Source organism: Cordyceps fumosorosea (assembly GCF_001636725.1).
Source record: "Cordyceps fumosorosea ARSEF 2679 chromosome Unknown scaffold_24, whole genome shotgun sequence".
NCBI classification, from domain to species: domain Eukaryota; kingdom Fungi; phylum Ascomycota; class Sordariomycetes; order Hypocreales; family Cordycipitaceae; genus Cordyceps; species Cordyceps fumosorosea.
Genome location: NW_017387324.1, coordinates 58,481 through 73,155, shown reverse-complemented (window position 1 = coordinate 73,155; position 14,675 = coordinate 58,481). Strand labels below are relative to the sequence as shown.

At 54.7% G+C, this 14,675-nt stretch overlaps 4 protein-coding genes across 4 annotated transcripts; 3 read left to right on the top strand and 1 right to left on the bottom strand.

Annotated features, from left to right (window-relative positions):
- Window positions 1-1,738: 1,738 nt before the first annotated feature.
- ISF_07748 (hypothetical protein) lies at window positions 1,739-2,143 on the top strand (the record flags this gene model as incomplete). Its single annotated transcript, XM_018851351.1, has 1 exon — window positions 1,739-2,143. The coding sequence occupies one exon, from the start codon at window positions 1,739-1,741 to the stop codon at window positions 2,141-2,143; it is 405 nt and encodes a 134-aa protein (XP_018701367.1).
- Window positions 2,144-3,256: 1,113 nt separating this feature from the next.
- On the top strand, window positions 3,257-9,416 carry ISF_07747 (hypothetical protein; the record flags this gene model as incomplete). The annotated part of the gene is made up of 2 exons (XM_018851350.1): window positions 3,257-3,612; window positions 3,677-9,416. The coding sequence occupies 2 exons, from the start codon at window positions 3,257-3,259 to the stop codon at window positions 9,414-9,416; spliced, it is 6,096 nt and encodes a 2,031-aa protein (XP_018701366.1).
- A 2,965-nt stretch (window positions 9,417-12,381) lies between these two features.
- Window positions 12,382-13,020, top strand: ISF_07746 (hypothetical protein; the record flags this gene model as incomplete). The annotated part of the gene is made up of 1 exon (XM_018851349.1): window positions 12,382-13,020. One exon carries the CDS (start codon window positions 12,382-12,384, stop codon window positions 13,018-13,020), a length of 639 nt encoding a protein of 212 aa, XP_018701365.1.
- Window positions 13,021-13,272: 252 nt separating this feature from the next.
- On the bottom strand, window positions 13,273-14,378 carry ISF_07745 (NAD(P)-binding domain protein; the record flags this gene model as incomplete). The annotated part of the gene is made up of 3 exons (XM_018851348.1): window positions 13,273-13,338; window positions 13,398-13,739; window positions 13,800-14,378. 3 exons carry the CDS (start codon window positions 14,376-14,378, stop codon window positions 13,273-13,275), a joined length of 987 nt encoding a protein of 328 aa, XP_018701364.1.
- Window positions 14,379-14,675: the final 297 nt, after the last annotated feature.

Genomic DNA, 14,675 nt, shown 5'->3' with positions numbered 1-14,675 from the left:
GGCTTGTAACGTCCCGTTGAGCTCGAGTCTCGACCAAGAAACAATCCAGCCCAGCAAGTGAACCGAATTTGTCTCTTGCCACTGACCGAGTTGGCCTGTCCTGTCTTTGCAGCCCAGCTGACTGCGGAGCAGCTGGGCACTGATGCCAGTGAACAGGCGCCCCCCGACTCCCGAGCACATCTGTGAATAATGTGCCACCCTCGATCCGCATCGGCCGTCCTCTCACGGTCATGACCATGAAAACCACCGCCACAACCACCATCTCTTCTTCTCCTTCGCCCAGGCTGCGCTATCAGTAACCGCTTTTGGCCTCCCCCGTAGCCCTCCACTTCTCATCACCCTCACCTTGTCTCCCATCCCCCATTCAATAATATCCCACCCCACGGTCTTTTGGTTTTCCCGCACCCACCCAACCAGAAGCCAAGAGCACAAACTAGGCGAGGCGAAACACATGGCCCATCCCTTATCAGAATGCATATGGAACAGCGTCTTTATCCCCTGATGCCCAAGTGAATAACCAACTGGGTAGTTACTGCTACTAAACCAGTTGCCGGTTGCTGCAAGTTATCTCATGCCTAGCTTGAACAAAATTGTTCCAAGTTTGGCCCCCAACTACCTTAGTGGTCAAGTTTCCAGCCCTTGTTTATCGGTTTGCGAGCGACGATGCAACCCTCTCCGGAGACTACGCCGTTTTCTCTCGCCTATCGCCTCTCACCTTGCCCGGCTGCCCAGCCTTTTCATTTTCACATTCTCCTACTGTAGGTCACCCTTCTTGTCCCGCTGCTAACCAGCTCTGCCATCTGCCATCTGCGTCTTGTCTGTGCGTGGCGTATATCCCGCCACCAATATCACCAGCAAGCTGCACCATTCTCTGCGCACGCCTAACTTGCCCAATCCTACCTCCGTACAGCCGCTGGTACTTGGGTTCATGCAGCATTGATTACCCCGCCCACACCGTCGTCCTCACCTGCTCCCCTCACCTTCTATGCCTCTGCATCGAACCTTTCCGGCGAATATTCTTGTTGCCTCGAGGTTCAACGGCTTCGCAGGTTTCTCGGCTACCTACATAGATTGCGTCGCCCGACTACTGCGAGGTGACACCACAGATGCGCCCGCGCGCCCGCGTGCACAAAAGGCACACACCACTTTGCTTGCGGGATGCATTTGCCATTCGCACCACCCTCGTCTCACTGCCGAGCCACTATTCGTAGACAGGGTGTGGATCACTGCTCTGCTCGTCTTCCCATCCCGATGCAGCTGCGCACGCTGTTCCACCGACAGATGCCGACGAGACCCTGGTCGGCCGTGTACCGCCCACGCCCAACCTTACTGGCAGTTACCCAACGACCCTTGGGATTGGCATGGACCCTGTATTTCTCTCTGTTACACAAGATCTGTATTCCCTACTCTGTACAGAACTTTTTGACGCCATAGCTACTGCATGCTCACCAGCTAGACTCGACCGGAACGCGATTCTGCTTATTTCCTTGGTGTTCCTGCGCCATAGATCCCGCGTTGACGCAGTACGTGACGGGCAGAAGTTAGCGGCGCTGACCAAGCACAGCATATGAGATTAAGAAGCAGAGAACCGCAGAGAACCATCAGCATTCTTAGCATAGCAACCGTGGCCGAAATATAAAAGACGAAAGACTTACCAATGAGACTGGCCAGTTCTGACTGTTTCATTAAATTAAAATTGTCTCAACCTCCATTCAACTTTAGTAAGAAATCCTTCACCATGGTCGTCCTCTACTACGCGGCTACAGCTCCGGTCAACCCGGCCGGGTCCGCGCCCGTCCTCACTGCCGCCCAGGTCTGGGCGGGCCTCCGGCGCAAGGTCCGCCACGCGGACCAGTTCGTGCCGGTCATCACGTCGTGCGTGGTCGAGCGCGAGGAAGGAAACGTGGTGCACCGCCGGGTCACCTTCGAGGGCCGGCCGGCCATGACGGAGACGTGCACGGAGCTCGCCCCGCACAGGGTCCAGTTCCGCCTCGAGGACGGCACGGAGGTTGACAACATCCTGGCGCCGGGGCCGGACGGCGACTTGCACCTGACGTACGCGTTCAAATGGAAGTTTCCAAAGATTGAGGAGGGGGGCAAGGAGGAGAGCGACACGCTCGCGGCGCAGCAAAAGGTGAGTTAACTGGGGTAGAAATGGGCGTCGGTGAGGGATGGCTAACTGGGGGCGGCTACAGATGGCGCTTGGCGCGGTGCAGTCGACGATCAAGGTGATTCGGGAAATGGTTTCGGATGGGAGATTGAAGGTATAGAAAGAGTTTGTTTCAGGCGCGCTTAATTTGTTCACGATGCCTGTTCCAATTTTTGGCGGACAGGCAGCATGGCCTGGATGGTACGCAGTAATCCAAATTCCAGGCAAGAACTGAGAAATACGGATTCGAGTCATAGGGCTATCAATAATTCGAAGAGTCAATCAGGAATTTATTTTTAATTGTGTTTTTGTAATAATGGGGTGGTAGGCTTCGCGGCCTCTTCGATCCTCGCGAACCCCTTTCAGCCCAAGTCAGCACAGCAGGAGCTTAGCCTCCGCATGCGAGCGACTTGAGCTTAAAAAGCCTAGTGAAATATAAATGAATTAAAGTAGAAATTCCAATTAACCGTAAATGAGTGTGAGCTAATACATACCTATTCAGTACACCATGTTACTTTGCCTGCTTTGGCGTACATACATAGTTGGCAAAGGCCGCTCCGACAGCAAGCGAGGGGCGCGGCGACAACTCAATAAGCCATTTTAGCGAAGCGAGGCAAAAAAAAAAAAATTGGCAAACTCGCTAGGAATCAACCTGAATTCTTAGCCCATCTGATTTGCATTCACTGCTAGTTTTACGTAGTTATCATTGAATCGCAGAGGCCCGTGCGCGGCGCCTGCTTGCGCGAACAGACGCGGCGTGGGCGAGTAACTTGGGGTGCTTCACGCGTAAATGACTGCATCCACCTTTTTTTCGCTTCTTCAAACCAGGCTCATTGTGCCACCTCCAGCTTCTCTTCTTCCCAGTAGCCCGCTCGGCGGATTCTAGATTGTCAACCTGCATTTCTTTGCATTTCGATTGCTTTCTTTTGTTCGTGGAGAAGCGTGCCCGTTCCCGCCCAGCCGTCGGCTACCTGCCTCCCGACGACACCAAGTTTGCTCCTGAGCAGGCATCGAATCCTGAGCTCAACTTTCGACCTTGACCTTTCGATCCAGCCGACAGGTCTTTCCTCTCTCTCACAAAACAATGAGGAGCCTGTATTGCCCGCCATGTCCACGGTAATCAGCGACGAGCTGGTAAAATGGTTCGACGATTTTCAAGCAATTCCTCCTGAGGTCCATCTGCTCTGCCCGAAAATCGACGACGACGACAACGAAAACTACAGATGCCAGAACGATCCCGACTCCAAAATTACTCAAGAAGAAAAGCAGAAGCGCATTGAAGCTGGAAACAGTCGGATCAACATCACGTACTGGAACAGCCTCATCTTTGGCTTCGATAAAAAGGATGCGGGCAGGTGGCTCGAAGGGTTCACTAGGAGACTCGATGCCTCGCTCAAGTCTTGCTCTGAGTGCGTCCTCAACTGGCACATGCGGCGCAAACCACAGCTGCAAAAATTTCTCGAGTACGTATACGCAACACCCAGTCACTGCACGTGCAGTGCAGCTAACCCTGATGGACTGTCGCAGGCGCTGGGATGAGGAGGCCGTTGCCCAAATTCAAGAATTGCTTGACCAAATCGACAAAGCCCGTATCGACGAGAACCTCACGTGGGCCAAAAACCACATTGCTAAAATCGAAAACACCGGCGTGGTATTTAAGAAGTCAGAGTTCGGTGACAATCTGGGCAATGTGCTGATTACCGTTTACGAAACCCTTTGCTGCATGAACTATTTGGCCCAACCGGATCAGCGAGCCACCTTTCAATATGTGTTTATGCGCCTCCAAGGCAAAACCTATCTAAAGCTCGGCACCAAAGAGCCCCTGCCTTGTATGACGTATTTTCTGTTTGATCCGAAGAACGAGGATCGCCGAAAATGGGCGCACGAGAACTGGAAGAACATACCAACCTCTTCTCTGACCGTGCCGCAGTTTGAATGGGCTATCAACGATGGCTTGGTTATGGCTATTGAAGATACCTGGCACAAAGACCTGAACCAGCCAAGTCCCGAGCAGTATCAAGAAATCGAACAGTTTTGGTGTGGCTTCGAGGACATCATACGCACACTTCCCGCCGGCTTAATTGCTTCGCATGTGCGAAACTTGGAAGTCTCTAAATCCATTTTTGAGCTGCTGTTCGCCCACATTCAGTACTGTCGGTCAGAAGGCGTCTTGGTTGTCATCATTCGCATCTTGACCGTCCTACTTGAGAAGGCACCCAATGTCATCTGGGATGTGATCGGTGGCGCTCGTCCAAACGTGATTGCCGACTTGCTCTTTGGAAGTCCAATCTATAAGGGCCTCCTCCACCAGTCCCTTGTGGACTTTGGGGGAAGCGCCAGCAAAGACTCGGTTCCTTTTTCTACCTCCTGGATTGCGCCCTGGCTTAAATCCATCAGCCGCGACCAGCGCTATGATGCATGCGAGGTGCTTATGCATACGCTCTTCGAGACACTCGTCAAAGATGCCACAATCGGCGAACCCGGCCAAGCAGCCTGCATGAGAGCTGGTTTTGACGCCCTTGCCTTTACTCTGGGCGCATTCCTGGACGTGGAGACGTCTTCTGCGACATCCACCGTTCGGCTCTATATTAACTCGGCCTTTAACTTGATGACCAAATACAAAGACCTCATCATCCAGCAGATCAACCCGCCCAAGAAGCAGCAAAGTATTGAAGGCTGGGTCACGTTTAAAGTCGCCGATTCCGCACACAACTTGACAGAAGCGGCTATGAAGCTGGACATGAAGCTCTTCAATGAGGAGTACCATGCTATTCACAGCACCAACAAATTCGAATCCACTGTTCCAAGAAACTCCAAGGAGTTTTGGACAGCTATAATCGAAATGTACGAAGCATCCAATGATCGCGTTAAGCTTTCAAAGGATATTCTCTTCGCGTTGGCTCCGATATGCGCGGTTGAGCAAATTCGAGAGCGGAAGGCGGGGGGCAAGCTTGACCAGTCAAGCGTAGACTTCAACGAGTCCCTCAAGTCGACCGCCGATACCGTCGCCAAAATCATAGGACGCATTGGTGACATGGACGTCATGGATCTCAATAGCCTGTTCATTGAACGAGCGCACATTCAGGTCATTATTGCTCTCTCGGTCCACGACGAGTCTGATCTAGCAGAGTCTGCTGCCGAAGTTCTCAAGGGATGGACCGCTGAGGATACCCGCAGTTCCGCCATCGAGCATCTGGCCCAGCTGCACACTGAGCAGACTTTGGCCTCCGCCGTGTGGTCCCTGGACCGAGCTCTCAAGCCTCCATATCCTTGGGGCCCTATACGTCCCCTGTTGAACGCCAATCGATCCATCTTGCGTGGCCTTGCTGAGGCCTCCTCTGGCGTTTTACGAGGTGGGCAGCTAGACTCTAGGCAATCTGCTACCGTCCTCCGCTGGTGGAACGAACAATGGCGCTTTGTCTCTAAGTCGTGCCTCAACATCGAGTCCTGGTCTTACTATGTGCCAAATGCCATCATGACTGAATATTGCCGTGAAATTATGGAGTTTGCGGAGGCTCTGATTGCCGAAGACGGTCTTCTTACGTCTGCAACAGCGCTTGGTCGTAGCGAGGCAGATATGATGGTGAAGATTCTCGCTCCTGCCAAGGACAACTTTCGCGGCATGGAAATGATGATCAGACTCAAAGACTTGTGGCTAGTTGACGTGACTGTTAGAGTCCTTTGCAAAATTCTCAAGCGACTCCGCGAAAATCATCTTGAGATCAATGCTGGGTCAAGAAAGCAGATCATCGACGCATGTGTGCCAACAGCGACACCAGGCAAATATTTACGCTCCACCAATTTGAGCGACCAGCAGCGCGCTGAACTTCTGCAGGCTCTTGGGAACACGGATGATGATGTGCAAATCATTCACGTTACCTCAGTCGATGCCAAGTCTTCTCGGGACAAGATCAAGAAGCAGAGCAGGTTGGACGCCTGGTCCAAGTCCGGATCATCATCCCCTTCGACAAGCGCATCCTCATCTAGCAGCAAGCCTAGCTCAAACAGACAGGATGTGTTAGAACTCAGCAAGTCTCTAAACAATCCTGCCCTCAAGGCTATCGAGGCGAGACAGAAAGCCAAAGCTAAAGGTCCTGATCTCAAAGCCATTTCTGCAATCAAGGAGAGCCGGCAGAGAGAAAAGGCCGAAAAGGCGAAGCGAGATGCAGAGGCAATTGCCAAGGCCAAGCAGCTTCGCGGAGAACCGATCGGCGGTCCTGCTAGCCGAAGCGAAATCATGGTTAATAGTTCTGACGAAGAATCCGAGGATAGCGGCGACGATGATGTAGGCAATCAGCTTGCTATGATCAGCACCGGCGGACAGCAGTCAATAGACGAAGAAGAGAAGCGTCGCTTAAAAGCCCTGCGCGACATGACGCGGCGTCCGATAAAGAAGCTTCGGCAGCAGCGTTCAGTCAAGGAAATGAGAGCCCGTCTAATCCCGCCCATGGATAAACTACACGGCGCAATTCTAGCTTGGGATATGTTCCACGAAGGAAGTGATCCTCCTAACGGGCCCAAGGCGGGCAGGGTCGACACAAGTTATACCGACCCAGCATCCTACCGAGATACCTTCTTTCCGCTCCTTGCGTCGGAAGCTTGGAACTCGTTTGTCACTGCAAAGAATGAAGTGACGGCTCAGGCGTTTGGCATCAAAATTGCCAGCCGAGCCAGCGTTGACAGCTTCCTGGAGGTCACCTTTACCATAGAAGTGACTCAGAACAGAGAGCGGGGCATCGGTGAAGGTGATATTCTCCTGGTTTCTGAGGATGAGAATCCACTCAATAACCCAGCCGCCCGTCACTGTCTAGCTCGTGTTCATCGTTTGACGTACAAGAAGGATCGTCTGGAAATCATCTTTCGGGTCGCATCGCGCGGCAACCCTCTGTCGTCTGCTTTGATGCCTAACATGATGATGTACGGCATCAAGATTACCAACATGACCACAGTTGAAAGAGAGTATGCGGCTCTCGAATCTCTACAATACTACGATCTCATGGACGAGATTCTCAAGGCCGAGCCATCACCTATTCTCAACTACGGCGACGAGAGGGTTGCGAACTACCAGAGTAATTGGCAGCTCAACCGAGGTCAAGCTCTGTCCGTTTTAGGCGCTCAGGAGAACGACGGCTTTACCCTTATTCAGGGTCCGCCTGGCACAGGTAAAACCAAGACTATCATTGCTATGGTTGGTGCCCTGTTGTCCGAACAGCTTGCGCAAGCACCTGGCAAAGGTACACCGATCGGTGTACCAGTTCGACCCGGGAATACACCAGTGCCTACTGGCCAAAGGCCTAAGAAGCTTCTTGTCTGTGCTCCAAGTAACGCAGCTGTTGACGAACTGGTTACCCGTTTGAAGAATGGAATCAAGACTGTAGGTGGCAAGACGAGGAATATCAATGTCCTCCGTCTCGGTCGCAGTGATGCCATTAGCGCCGCAGTCAAAGACGTTACTTTAGATGAACTTGTCCGCGTTCGCATGCAAGGCGACTCTACGAAGGACAAGGCCAAGGCCGAGAGGGACAAGCTTCACGAGCGCGCAGGCCAGATCAAGGAAGAGCTCGGCATTCTGCGCCCGAAGCTGGATGAAGCAAACGAAAAGGAAGATCAAGATTATCGCAACCGCCTTCTGCGTCAGTTTGACGAGCTCAAGCGTGAGCAACGAGATATTGGCAAGCAGATTGAAGCCGAAAAGGACAGCGGCAACTCGGCTGCTCGAGAAGTGGAGATGAAGCGTCGTCAGATCCAGCAGGAGATTCTGAACAACGCCCACGTGCTGTGTGCCACGCTCAGCGGTAGTGGTCATGAAATGTTCCGAAACCTGGATGTCGAATTCGAGACGGTTATTATAGATGAGGCGGCCCAGTGTGTCGAGCTGAGTGCCCTCATCCCGCTCAAATATGGCTGCTGCAAGTGCATCCTCGTTGGAGATCCCAAGCAACTGCCACCCACTGTTCTCTCGCAATCAGCGGCCCGATTCGGCTACAACCAGAGCTTGTTTGTACGCATGCAGCAGAATCATCCAAAGTCGGTCCATCTCCTTGACATGCAGTACCGTATGCATCCCGAAATCAGCTTGTTCCCCAGCAAAGAATTCTACGAAGGGCAGCTCCGTGACGGACAGGACATGGCCGGGCTGCGCCAGCAGCCTTGGCACCAGAGCGCTTTACTTGGGCCGTATCGATTCTTTGACGTGCAGGGCGTGCAAGAACATGGTCGCAAGGGGCAATCATTAGTCAATACCCGGGAGCTTGAGGTCGCTCTGCAGATGTATGAGCGTTTCAGCAGGGACTACAGTGAGTGTAACCTGGTGGGCAAGATTGGTATCATCACTCCCTACAAGGCTCAGCTATTTGAGCTCCGAAGACGCTTCCAAGCGAGATATGGAGAGGAGATCGCCGACATCATCGAATTTAACACGACGGATGCCTTCCAGGGTCGTGAGTGCGAGATTATTATCTTTTCCTGCGTCCGAGCTAAACCTACCGGGGGTATTGGTTTCATGACGGACATTCGCCGTATGAACGTCGGGTTAACCCGTGCCAAATCGTCACTGTGGATTTTGGGAGATTCCCGCGCGCTTGTGCAAGGTGAATTCTGGAAGAAACTCATCGAGGATGCGCGGTCAAGAGACCGCTATACACAGGGCGATGTGCTTGGCATGTTTCGTAGGCCTTTGGAAAAGGCTAAACCCGGCAGCATCATGACTTCGGCAGCGCCAACGCCTGTGGATAGCCCCATGACTGGAGGGTCTCCCGCATCCATGGCTACGACTGATGGAGATGTTGCCATGTCTGATGCTCATCAGCCTCTGCCCGAAGAGCGCGCTGTGGTGCCGACTTGGCCAGCTACTTCTCTCCATGGTCCGCCGCCGATCCAGACGTCTGCGCCTCCCGGTGACAACAAAAAACGAGCACTAAGTAGTCCGGACGGTACTCCGCCGGTTACCAAGAGAATCGCTAGCGACAAGCCTCGTGGCGGAGGACTCACTGGCAAGTTTGGACAACGGCCCAGCCGGCCACTGCCCAAACCGCCAACAGACCCCAGTGCCATGGTGACTCTGGGCTTGGCACCTCCAGAGCGGCCGCCGCCTCCGAAGCCGAGCGTTCTTCCTACTGAACCATCGATTCCTTCTGGACCGTCTGCATCATCGTCGGGGCCGTCCATGGCTCCTTCCCGACCTGTCAGTACTCCTTCTATCTGTTCCTATTCAGCTGCTTACAAATGTGCAGAGACCACCGCCGACCGTAATGCGGAAGAAGCCTAAGCCAAGCCTATTCATGCCCAAGAGAAGGTAAGGCCGATCGTGCCAACAGACAACTCATGCCTCTGAGGGGCATCTTCAAGCTTAAATTCAGCTCTCTTTGCTTTTTCTTTTTGCTTTTTCAAGTTATAGTGTACTTTTTCATCATTTTAGACAGACATGGGGTGGCATTTTACTGGCGTTTGCCTAGGTTGGAGGCTTACACTCTCCTACCTCAACATTCTGGATTCTTGGCATTTTGTTTTTTGAGCACTGAGGGGCATTTTCTGAATCAGAAACAATAGCAAAAATTGAGGGGAGGGGAGCAAGCGAGTGACATTGGATGCCTGCGGGTTGATCACAAGTGCGGTGTTTATGACGCCATGCGATGAAGTCGAGTGTCTAAAAGCCGAGAGGCTAGAAGCCCGGTGTTTAAAGGCCCTGCGTAAATACGGGCGACGGTGTCTTTGCTTGTAGTTTATGATATGCCTATCCCACTGAGGCTTTGACTCTCAGCTCTTACTTCCCTTGCCCAGTTGTCCTCGCTGCCTCAGCTGTAAACCTCTTCACGGGCTTTTCGTGTACACGTCTCTCCAGTTTTGCATCTAGACACGCAGTGCACCAAGGCTCACTCTTCAGTACGTACTCTCGAAGTTTGGGGGTTGTTGGTCCAGCTGGCTTCGACTTACACAGATGCACAGTACGTGACGATGGGCCATTTCTTTTGTGGCCCTATTAGAATTCTCGACACGCTCTCAGCTCCTATCCATCTAAACGGATATTGTTGCGCAGCGCCGACTCGACTCGACGGCCCACCCGCACAGGAAGAGTGCCGCGGCGCGCGCCGCGGAACTTGGCGACCAGCACGGAGAGGCTGCTTTGGGAGCCGCAGTGGCGATGGTCTTGAGGACTCTGCTTTTTGGGCTCTCTTGTGATTTTTCCGCACGGACCGAGAGGGTTGGAAGCGGCTCGACGGTCGGGCCGGTCGCTTCGGAGGAGCGTTTTCGAAAAAGGGCGAGGGGGGAACAAGGTCTTGGGAAGTATGTGGAAGAGGACTTGGTGGCCCACGATAGAGCTTCCGAGCAGCTGCAGAACGGGTCGAGTAGCAGAGGAGAAGGCACACCGCACGCGAGCCGGTGGGACGGACGGATGGATGTGGGAAGCGGCCGCTTGGGTTGGGGCGTCTTTGGAGGTTCTTAGTTGTTGATGAACCAGGATGTAAGAAATAGATTATTTGATGGAAACTCAAGCAAAATTGAAAAAGAAAAGATGAAGTTGTTCGAGCTCTATGCCTGTCAAGTGTTGTTGCGCTGCGTCTGGCACGCGTTTGCAGGGCGGCTGTGTCTGTTGGTCGGTTTACGCCTGGTGAAATCTTGAAACGGCCTCCTCCAGGTCCACGTGTACGGCATTTCGGTGAACACGTTCGTTTTCACACTTGGGTGATTTCTCTTTATAGAAGCCTTTTTGAACAGCTTGTCTTATCCGTTTGCCTCTACGGTAAAGAGTAAAAGAGCGTCGTCCTAATAGCAAAAAAGTGCCGCCCTAATAGTAAACAAGAGTCGTCCTGAAAGTGAAAAGGGGTTGTCTTTATAGTGCTACTTGTTTATCGTACTGTAAGTACTTGTAAACATAGTGGACTCAGTAGAGATTTATGTACGTCGAGCCGCAAAGACAGCGCTGTCACTTACTTGGTCACTCGACTTGACTTTGACTCACCCGCAGCCAACGGGAGAAACTGGCGATTCGCCGTTTGAAAAAAAATTTATCGACTGCTAGCTTTTTTCTTCGTTTGTTGCTCTTTTTCATCTCCCTCTTCCTCTCTGCTCCTCGAGCAACACCCGGACTCGCCTCCATCCTACCGCCCGTCAAGAGTGTCAGTCTACCAGCACAGCTCACTTTGAGTTGTCTGTGAACTTGAACATCGTTCTCAAGGGAGCGTCTGACCGCTTCAAAAAATGTCAACGCCGCCTCGAACCTCCTTTGCATTCAATCCTGACAAGCTCTGGGCCTTCAAGACCTCCCCTCGTCGCGCTCGCTGCAGAGTTATCCGCGTCTGTTCCCAAACTCCATCTCGGCCCCCAGCCAACGCTAGGGATATTGCCGAGTGGAATGATACGAGCGGTGCTGGGGTTGCCTTTTACGATGAGTGGTATAAGCCCACCTCCAAATCCAGGCCAAGCTTTGTGCATTTAGGGATCAAACAGCGCCTTCACCAGTTTTGCGAGAAGCACATCCGACAAACGCAGTCCGGCCACGAGCTTGCTAACAGCAGCTCAAACTCAGAGCAAGTCGGAAATATAGAGCCGTGTTGGATTTAGGCGCTCATCAAAAACTCGGAATAGCAGTTCACAATCTCGCATCTATTTTCATCTTTCTTCTGTCTTTACAGCGTAGCGCTGTGTCGATGCCACCAGCATCATCATGCTACCCTGCAGGAGGGCCGGATCAGATTCGGTCGCGATCTAACTGAGCTGTGGAACGCGACACGGAGCAACCATCGATAAACTTGACCCTGAAGCGTGTATTTCCTCTTCAGTGACAGCATTGAACTGCTCAAGTCGACAGCCTCCACCGGTCGCCTCACACAAAAGCAAACCACTAAACTTGCTAGTTCAAGTTCCTCCAAGTTGGTTCGAAAAGCTCGGCTAGCAAGGGGAACCGCTGAAGCAGTCGAACAATTTCAATTCAAGCGCGACGAGAAACGTTACAGCCGGGCTATTATGTCAAGGAAGAAGATTCTGTTCAACGTACAACTGCCAACTATTTCCAAGGGTAGTGTTGCTGCCTATGGTGGCGTCCACTAAGTTGATTAAACGTTGAGATGAGGCTCTGGGCGGATACACGCACATTTAGCCCGGCCAACAGCCCCTATTCAACCTCCCTCGTCTCCTCGTCATTCTTTTCCTTCTACACCTCCATTCGTTCTTTCTCTCACGTCTCTCTCCACCAAACCTTCCTACCGCATTCACTCGCTTCCTTCCCCTCCAACATGTCCCTCCGCTCCCTAGCCATCGCCGCCGGCCTCTGCGCCTCCGCCGCGCTCGCCCGCACCGACCTCGCCGGCTGCACCTACACCGACCTCGTCATCCGGCCGACGCAGCAGGCCGACTACGCGAGCCGCCTCTACTACGTGCCCGACACGGGCGAGGTTTGCGCCTTCCTCGACTGCGGCGGCGGCCGTGCCCCGCCCAAGACGACCGTCCCGGGCTGCCCGCAGTACAAGGGCACCGACACGTACAAGCCGTCGTACGTTGACCCCAAGACGCTGGGCGACGGCGTGCTCCGCGCCGGGACTACCGTGGTCATGGCGACCGAGCCGGTGACGGCGGCGGCGTCGTCGTCCACTACTACGAGCGCAGCGTCGGCGCCAGCGTCGTCGTCGGGTGCGAGCGCGACGTCGACGGAGAAGCCGTCGGTCACCATCTTGACGGGCACAAACACGGGCACGGCGTCGGGCAGCGGCTCGAGCTCGGCGCACGTCACCAGCGCGGCGTCTTCGGCGAGCGGCGCGGCCAGCAGCAGCGGTGCGGCCAAGACGACGAGCCCCAGCTCGGCGGCCGGAGCGATGCAGACGGTGGGTGCTATTCTTGGCCCCTGCGTCATGGCTGCCGTTGCCGCCCTGGCTTGATTTCGAGAAGTTGGGAGCATGCCGGTCATCGGAGAAGCTCTGGGCTTCCTTTTCATGTGTCATTCTGCGCCGTCATCATGTATCCATAGCCATGCAACGAGCCAGCACAAGCTCTGTTCATAATCCAAAAGATGTACAATTGAATTCCTTTGCGTTGCATTCCCGTCCATACCTACATCGTTGCCTTGTCCCGTTGCCGACACTTCTCATGCCTTGTTCACTTCATAATCCCATTCCACGGTCTCCTCCCCATCAATAGTTCCAGTCGTGTTTCTCGAGGTACTGCGCGACCGTCTCGAAAACCGGCGGATACGTCAACTACCACCCCGTCAGCGAATTGCACGAAACACACCACATCATTGACCGGGTTCACTCACATCTTCGGGCAGCGTCACGCTCTCGTCGCCGCCGACGTAGCCAAACTCGTCCCAGAACGCACACATCTCCACCAGCGGCCTCCTCAGGAACACTGGCATGGGAAGCTGTTCCTCGTCCGTCGGCCACGCGACGTAGCCCGTCTTCTGTCCCGTCGTCGCCGCGAAGAGCGCCAGGAACTCGGAGAAGCGCATCGACGCGCGCTGCCCGAGCACCCTCTTGCCGCCCGCCGGCTCCCGCACGAGCGCGAGCACCAGCGGGCCGGCGTCCTCCTCGGGTGCGAAGACGGGCACGCGCGTGTCCGACTCGATGCCCGGCGCGAAGAGCAGCGTGCCGTCCTCGGCCTGATCCCGTCAGCACACATGCAGCATCTCCGCGCAGGAAGCGGAAAGGGGGGGGCAAACCTTTTGCGGCGCGCCCGGACCGCCGGGAAGCACGCCGCGCAGGAACCAGCCCGGCAGGTACGTGCTCGTCCGCGCCCACAGCGCCGGGTGCGCCTCCCGCACGTACGCCTCCGCGCGCGCCTTTCCCGTGAAGTGGTGCACCGCCTTGTACCTGCCGCCCGACCAGCGCTCCGCGTCCTGCAGCGTCGACAGCACCAACCGCTCCAGCCCGTCCACCTCCGCGGCCGCGTCGGCGACGTTCCTCAGCTGCCGCGTCTCCGCGCCGCCCGCCCACGCCATCACCTCCTCGGGGTCCTCGGGGGCGTCGCCGCCGCTGGCGATGATGGCGAGGGGGTCGGTGACGGCGAAGATGGCGTGGGCGCCGGCAAAGGCGGCGCGCAGGCTCGCGGGGTCGTCGAGGGAGGCGCGGACGAGGGAGGCGCCGGCGGCGGCGAGGGAGGCGGCAGCCGGGGAGGAGGGGGAGCGGGTGACGGCGCGGACGTGCCACGAGTCGGCGCCGGCGGGGAGCTGGAGAAAGGTGCGGGCGACGGAGCCGCCCTGGTTGCCGGTGGCGCCGATGACTACGATGGTTTTGGGCATGTTGTACAATACGGGGGGATGATGATGATGATGATGATGATGATGATGATGATGATGATGATGATGATATGTGAGTCTTTTACAGGAGAATGTGCTTGCCTACATGACGAGGTTTAATACCAACATGTCATTAGAACTTCATAGCGAATCATCTATAGCTCTCCTCAGCCTTGTACGACAAGCATAACGGCTGGCCGGCTAAACTCGCAGCAGTTTGCGCGCGCCCGGTCCTCCAGCTGGATTGCGTTATCCCAGCCTTGTTCACGAATGCGTTTGAACGGGGGGGGGGGTTTACTA